General features: G+C 36.0%; 1 protein-coding gene across 1 annotated transcript; it reads left to right on the top strand.

The window, feature by feature from the left end:
• Window positions 1-301: 301 nt before the first annotated feature.
• Window positions 302-1000, top strand: LOC142643890 (putative mitochondrial protein AtMg00820). Its single transcript, XM_075818613.1, has one exon. The coding sequence runs from the start codon at window positions 302-304 to the stop codon at window positions 998-1000; it is 699 nt and encodes a 232-aa protein (XP_075674728.1).
• The last annotated feature ends 6711 nt before the right edge of the window (window positions 1001-7711 follow it).

Below are 7711 nucleotides of genomic sequence, written 5' to 3'. Positions count from 1 at the left end.
GCTTGTACAAGAGTGATCCTCTTAAGGGGGAGCTTTGCATCTTCTCAGAATGGGAGATTGATCCACCAAATGATTCTCCTCCACCTTACTCTACACCTCTTTCAGCCTTTACACCGCCTGAATCTCAAGACATCACTAGCCAACTGCACCATCAAATGCATCACAATTCCTCCTCGAGTTGAGCCTCTTACAAGTGACCATATCGGGCTCTTCTTTGCACGAGCCATGTCAAGCATCTTCCTCGAATCCACCGGTAGAGACCACTCCTATTCCTCCTGAAACAAACCCAGACTCGGCACCCATGCTCACTCGTTCCAAGGTTGGTGTACATAAGCCCAACCCCAAGTATGCTAATCTCCATGTAGCTCGCATAAAGCATGATATCCCAACTGAACCCCGATCCATTCAAAATGCTAAAAGTCACCCAGGTTGGGTAGCTGCCATGGATGAGGAGATGGATGCCCTTGCTACAAACAAAACGTGGATCCTTGTTCCGTCCAAACCTGAGATGAATGTGGTGGGATGTAAATGGGTTTATAAAGCTAAACTTAAACCCGACGGCTCCTTAGAGCGACTCAAAGCACGATTAGTTGCCAAAGGGTTTCATCAAGTTGATGGCATAGATTTCTCAGAAACCTTCTCTCCTGTTATCAAACCTGCTAGTATTCGACTGACCCTCACAATAGCAGTTGTCAAAGGATGGGAGATTCGCCAACTTGACGTCAAAAATGCGTTCCTTCATGGCTTTCTATCTACTCGTGTTTACATGCATCAACCACCGGGCTATGTTGATCCAATACACCCTACTCGTGTTTGCCAACTAAGTTGTGCCCTATATGGCCTCAAACAAGCCCCTCGCGCTTGGTTTGATAGGCTTAGTGACTTTCTTCTTCAACTTGGCTTTTATTGCAGCATATCTGACCCAAGTTTGTTCATTTGTCAATCTTCTCATGGAGTTCTTATTTTACTACTCTACGTTGATGATATGATAGTGCGGTGATGACCGACTAGGATTCAATGGCTTATCTCTCAATTGGCTCGTGAATTCTCCATTAAAGATTTGGGTTTTCTCCATCATTTCCTTGGCATTGAAGTCCATCAAAGTACCCAAGGTCTTTTCCTTTCACAAACACGCTATGCTTTGGAACTTCTAGATCGTGCTGCCATGACATCATGCAAACCAATTTCGACACCCATGCCATCAAAAGGTCAGCAACTTCCCATCAATAATGCTCTTTATCACGACCCCACACATTATCGTAGCCTAGTTGGAGGACTACAATATCTTACCTTCACTAGACAGACCTTTCCTATAGTGTCAATTTTGTGTGTCAATTTATGCATCTTGCTACAATGGCTCATTACCGGCTTGTCAAACGCATTTTGCGCTATGTCCATGGGACCTCACTTTGGGTTACAAATTTTGGCCTCGAAGTACTCTTGATTTGTATGGGTTTTCTTATGCGATTGGGCGAGTTGCTCTATTAGCCGACGGTCTACCACGGGGTTCTGCACTTTTAGGCGGTAATTGCATCTCTTGGAGTGCCAAAAGCAATCAGCGTGTCTCGATCTAGTGCTGAGGCTGAGTATCGCTCCATGGCATCCACTGCAGCTGAACTCACATGGCTGTCCTTCTTACTTCGTGATCTTGGTATTGCCCTTCCTCGCCCTCCAATACTACATTGTGATAACTTGAGTGCTTTGTATATGACAGTGAATCTTGTCTTTCATGGGAGGACAAAACACATTGAACTAGATTATCACTATGTTCGTGAAAAGGTGGCTCTTGGTTCTCTTGAAACCCGCTTTGTTCCATCCAACTATCAACTAGTGATATTCTCACCAGGCCCCTCTCCAAGGTTGCCTTTCGGGAATTACGAAACAAACTTGGCCTCTGTCCTGATCCATGGCCAAATTTGAGGGGGAGTAAAAGTGCAGCTGAAAATCAGGATAGTGCAGCAGAAAATGCAGCTGAAAATCAGGAGGATAGTGCAGCTAAAAATCAGGAGGAAAATATACCAAGATCACCTAAATTGTAGAAGATAGACAGCTAGCAAAATACCACAGCTAGCTGTCCTTATTTCTTTCAGTTGTTACACATGATTTGCTCCCTATTCTTTCTCCTCTGTACATATCCATCTAAATGGGCAATATACAAAATGTAATAGTTTCTATATAAATGAAATACCAGCTCTCTCTCTATCTCAAGGTGAGATAGAATTTCTCAAAAATTCTTTAGGTTTTTGGTTGATTTTATTTGTCTCTAACATTACCATAATTTAAAATTACATAATATATCACATTATCTTAATCTCATCACATTCCTAAATAATTTGAGAGTTTATATTTAGTCCCCTTAATCGGATTGTTTAACCTAATATATTAACCAAGTGATTACTTAGATTAATTTTCAGATCTAGGTTAAAACAAATAAATCATATCATGAAAAGTTGTGGAAAAGTAAATAATACCATAATATGATTACCTAAAAAAACCAATGAAACTAACCCCTTTCGAGGTAAAAACCTGAGAAGGATTTGATCTAACTATCCTCAAGGTAAACCAAATCCACTATAAAATAATTGAATTTTTTAAGAAAAACTTTAACCCTAAATCTAATGCTACCTCATGTAGTAATTTACTGGCACGACCACGTGCAAGCTCCGAATCTACGAACTCCTACTTTTCTTGGATTAATAGCAACACAAGCACTCTTGTTTGTGACTTTGAGACTCCACTCAAAGGTTTCAGATCACCTTCACTTGTTGATCTTGATGCAGCAACTAGTTCTACTAATCCTTTATTGTAGTTTAAGTTCCAGTAGAATCTTGTATATTTAGAAGGTAGAGAACCTCTCAAATCTCACAAAGAGTAACATACAAGTCTTCTCAAAAGTCTTCAAAACGTAGTTAGGGTTTTCTTTTTATATGTGGAGAAATTTAAGTGAAACCCTAAACGTTTTTGTTGTGATTGAACTGAAATAACTTTCTGCAGAAAACCTTACTTGCGATTTTCGATTGGTCGGATCTATTTTTCGATCGATCGAGAAAGGTAGAACTTGAATTTTCTTTTCTGCAATCAGCTGGATTTTGAAATCTTGAAACACACTTAGTTAAGAACACTCTAAACACTAATACTATACTTGTTTGGCTCTTAGTTTGCCAACACAATATAACCATGATTCTAAACATTTAATCTAAATCTTTAGAACCTAACACAATTTAATATTATATTCTTGTATTGAGATTATATTAATGTAAGATTATAATAATGTGATATTACAGTGTAATGTAATATCATGGCAAACCAAATGCCCCCTAAGAGCATCAGCATTGAATGTGGGAAATCTCAAATGCATGCCAAATTCCAAACTTTTTTACAATTGAGCCCAAAAAACGTCTACAATGAAAGTTGTATAATACAATAATGGTAAAAAAAAAAATACCATTGAGCTACAGTGCGATTCTACATTTTGGTCCGTGTCTTCTCTCCACAGAACCTGCTCTTTTTTCTTTCTTTATTTATATCTTTCTCTCTTTCTCTCTTTCTTTCTACTCTCTCTTCTTCATGCTCTCTCTTCTTCGTGGAAAATATTGTTTCGATGGGTTTTGGTTTGCTCGGTATGTGATCGGCGTAGTGATCGGCATTACTGGTTCTGATGGGTTTTGGATTAACGATGGGTTTTTTATTTTTATTTTTTTCTGGGTTTGCTGGTATGTGATCGGCGTTGCTGGTTCCGATGGGTTTTGGTTTGATGATGGATTTTGGTTTTCTGGTATGTGATCGGCGTTACTGGTTCCGATGGGTTTTGGATTGACGATGGGTTTTTTTTTTTTTTTTTTTTTTTCTGGGTTTGCTGGTATGTGATCGGCGTTGCTGGTTCCGATGGGTTTTGGTTTGATAATGGATTTTGGTTTGCTGGTATGTGATCGGCGTTACTAGTTCCGATGGGTTTTGGTTTGATGATGGATTTTGGTTTGCTGGTATGTGATCGGCGTTACTAGTTCCGATGAATGATGGTTTGACGATGGTTTGATGATGGGTTCTGATGAGTGATGATGGAGGAGTTGCGTTGATGATGGAGGAAGAGTCTGAAGAGGTGAAAAATAAAGTAACGAATGATTCTGGAAGAGGATAAAGTTGAGAAAAAACAAAACAGTAAAAAATATATTTTATTACGAAAATATATTATTTTAATGAGTAGGATAGAAAAATAAAAGTTTTGATGTTGAGTGTTTTGAAAAATGGTATTGTATAATTGATAAAATAGATTTTTGATGGTAAAATAGAATAGAATTAAGAAAAATGAATGTGGATGCTCTAAATGAATTGATCCTAACAAAGTCAATTGACAAGTTGATGTAACCTTGAGGTCTGCAAGCCCATAAGCAATCCTAGTAACAATATTCCATCCGTTGACACGAGACTTGCATTTAATAAGGGAGAACAGAAGAAAAAAAATAAGTTGATTCTACTTTTTAAGGCTTTACATGCCTTGGAACTAGGACAGGAAACCAATGTTGGTGTCCTTGTAGATTCTTGAAGTTGAGTCATAGCCATATTATGATGCTCACAATTAAAATTCTAAGAATAAATTCCATTTAAAGTAACTTTGGCATGCGAAGAATGCTGTCACGTTGCACTACAATTTGGCATGCCAAGAATGCTGTCACGTTGCACTATAATTTGAGATTCTATTCTCACGACCACCAATCAAAATTTTGAATGAGAAGTCTACGTGGAAGGCTTGAAGCTTTTTCTGAAATTATTTAAGTTTCCCTATAAATACCTCAACTGCATTGCATAATGCAAATATCAAATAGTCAATGCTGCTAATCTAAGCGTCATGCATGAAGATTGAAGAGACAGTGAGTGAATTTGAGCCAAGGATGACTTGCCCATATATGCAGCAAGCAATTTGCCTTCTCTTGGCTTACGGGCAAGTTGTCCTGGGCTCTACTTCACTCTCTTTTGTCTCAAGCAACACTCCCAATCGTGTGCCAATCCTAAGTACACCACAGAATATCGTGCTCACACACGCAGAGAGGTTGTTATATTAATGAAAATTATGCAGAGTTTTCTCGTCTTATGGCGCTTATAAAGTCTGGTTATGATAGATTCTACCTTGGCTAATGCTTACATACGCATACTATCGTTTGGCTGTTATGATCGATGTGTTGCAAAGAAAGGTTCTATAACACTATCTATAATGAATTTATGTGTCAATGAAGAAAAGAAAAAAAGAAAAAGAGATGAAGCCAATGAAAATTACATAATAGGAATAACAAGCTCAATTACAAATAAATTTTTATTTCAAATATAAATTATACGTAGAAACAAATAAAACAAATACTATTTTATCCAGCAAAGGGTTCTTAAGCCGATAAGATTTACTCGTATTAATTAAGTTCCCAAGAGTTTCTGTACATATTTAATAGTAGTTTTTTTCAATTTAATGTTTGTCAAATAAATACATAACACAATTTAATGTCCGTGTATAAATATACTTCCTGTGAGGTTTCCTCGTAAGTTTTTAAATCCCAAATTTTTCATAAGTCAACGTTCTAGTATATATGTTCTAATTTGGTTTTTATAGTTACAAATAATATTTGTTAAAATAGAAGAAATAAACGACATTGCGTGTGTTTGGATTGGGAGGCTGCGTCCAGCATCCTGCGTCCAGCGTCCAGCCTTCAGTTTTTTTTTTTTTTCCTTCCCAGCCTCAGTTGTTGACCAAGTCTTCCGTGAACAGTGCATTCGTGCACTGTTCACGGACCCACAAATTTTACTTTTCAGCCACTTTTTCATTAAAAATGAGTCCCGCGGTACTATTCACACATTTTAAAATTATTTTGCTACAGTGTTTTCAGTTTTCAGTTTTCAATTTTTAGCAATAAATTCTATCCAAACGGACCCATCATTTCAGCTAGTCCATTGACAAGAAACTTAAAATGCTGCCATTTATATTGCAAACTAAAAGACACGCGTGTTTCCAGCTTTCTCGCCCAAACGATGACGTTTAGTTTAATTGCCAAAGCAAATGTAGCAAACGATGTCGTTCCCAAAGAGCTGTGGGTTTCAGAGTTTGATACCGTCCAAAAGTTATTAGTGAGATTAGAGGGTATATATTGAGAGTTCATTGTATCCATTATTCAAGCAAGAAATACAGTTTTGATATAATTCTCTTTCTTTGATTTTTCTCTCAAACTCTTTGTTTTCATAATTGTTCTTCAAGGACGGAACTAGGACTCAAAGTCAAGGGAGGCAAATATAATTTTCTTGAGGGGGGCAAATATAATTTTTCTTGGGCTTATTTTCTAAAATCTTAATATATACCTACTATTTAATATTTTAAAAAAATTTAGGGGAGGGGGCACAGCCCCCCCAGCCTGTACGTGGTTCCATCTTTGTTGTTCTTACTGTTCTTGCATCATCCTGTTTGTTGTTTACACATTCAATCTTAGTTCCATTACTGTTGGATTGTATAGCTTCTAGAATTCTACAATGTTAACTATTAAGTAATTAGAAGTTGCCAAGAGCTCATAGCTCAATTAATTAGCATCTCTTGATATATTTTCTAACATCAAATTATCTAAATTCAAATCTTTTATTCCCCATTGTAACTATCTAATTATCAAAAAATAATTAGAAGACACCATCTTTTTGGATGAAACAATCCAACAACAAACAAATGCTAATTAAATTAGGATTGATAATTAAATTTGGTACTTTTTTTCTATAAATTCACTCATTTGATTGTATATATTAATACTTATTAATTAAATATATGTATCATATTCATATATACATTTTGTGCGGAAAGTTTATTTGAATTGTTCAGATTGGCAACTAAAGAAAGAAAATTAATTAAAGCCTAAGGTATACCAAGCTCATGAAATTATAGGGCACAAATCTCAACATTAGCTACCGAAACACACTCATTTACCTGAAATACTGTCAGTAGTGGGCAGGAGTTTTCCCCACTCCAAGTCTGCTGGGAAAAATTTAGATACAAATTCATTTTAATCAATTATCCAAATTGATTAATTAGTTGAATTATGCAATGGTCTAATTGAGTTTATAGTTGGCACAAACATATTGCAAAAAAAAAAAAAAGTGCATGGAAAATCCTAATGAGAAAAAGAAGAATGAGTGGTTTAAAAGATCACCACCAGCTTGAAGAATTCATTATAGTAGAATGGAAGTTTACAACACAAGAATATAAACCTGTAGTACAACAAAATTCGCCGATGGTGACAACATAGTGAGCAAAAAAAAAATTTGACAGCCAAATAGCAACATTAAGTGAGGAAATAAAAAATTCGTTAACAAATATTAAAAAATACCAAAAAATGATATTACAAATGGGAATGAAAATTCTTTAAAAACTAGCACCAAAGAGATTTTTAGGCTAAATGTCTACGGCAACGAAATATTTTGTCACACAAAGTGGAATCTAGTGAAACGAAAATATTTATTGCCAAATATTAACAATAGGGGATGAAACACTAATTAATTTTGTCGCCCAATATAGAAAAAATTATTATCATTGGGGACCAAAAGCTTTCTCTTCTCCTATAAATCCCAAAAGTGTAAGGCTAGTGCAATCTGTTTGAGTATATATAATAAGTACTCTATACTTAAATATTTATAAAATTATATAATGAAATTGATGATGCTTGATGTTGTGGTGGATTGTTAAGTTGGAGCA

Source organism: Castanea sativa, chromosome 7, assembly GCF_040712315.1.
Source record: "Castanea sativa cultivar Marrone di Chiusa Pesio chromosome 7, ASM4071231v1".
In the NCBI taxonomy this organism is placed as follows: Eukaryota; Viridiplantae; Streptophyta; class Magnoliopsida; order Fagales; family Fagaceae; genus Castanea; species Castanea sativa.
Note: the sequence above shows the minus strand (reverse complement) of the source record. Positions and strands in the feature narration are given on the sequence as shown.

Bases quoted from the DNA above. Each gene is read 5' to 3' on its own strand.
- LOC142643890 (XM_075818613.1), top strand. From the start codon at position 302: ATGCTCACTCGTTCCAAGGTTGGTGTACATAAGCCCAACCCCAAGTAT.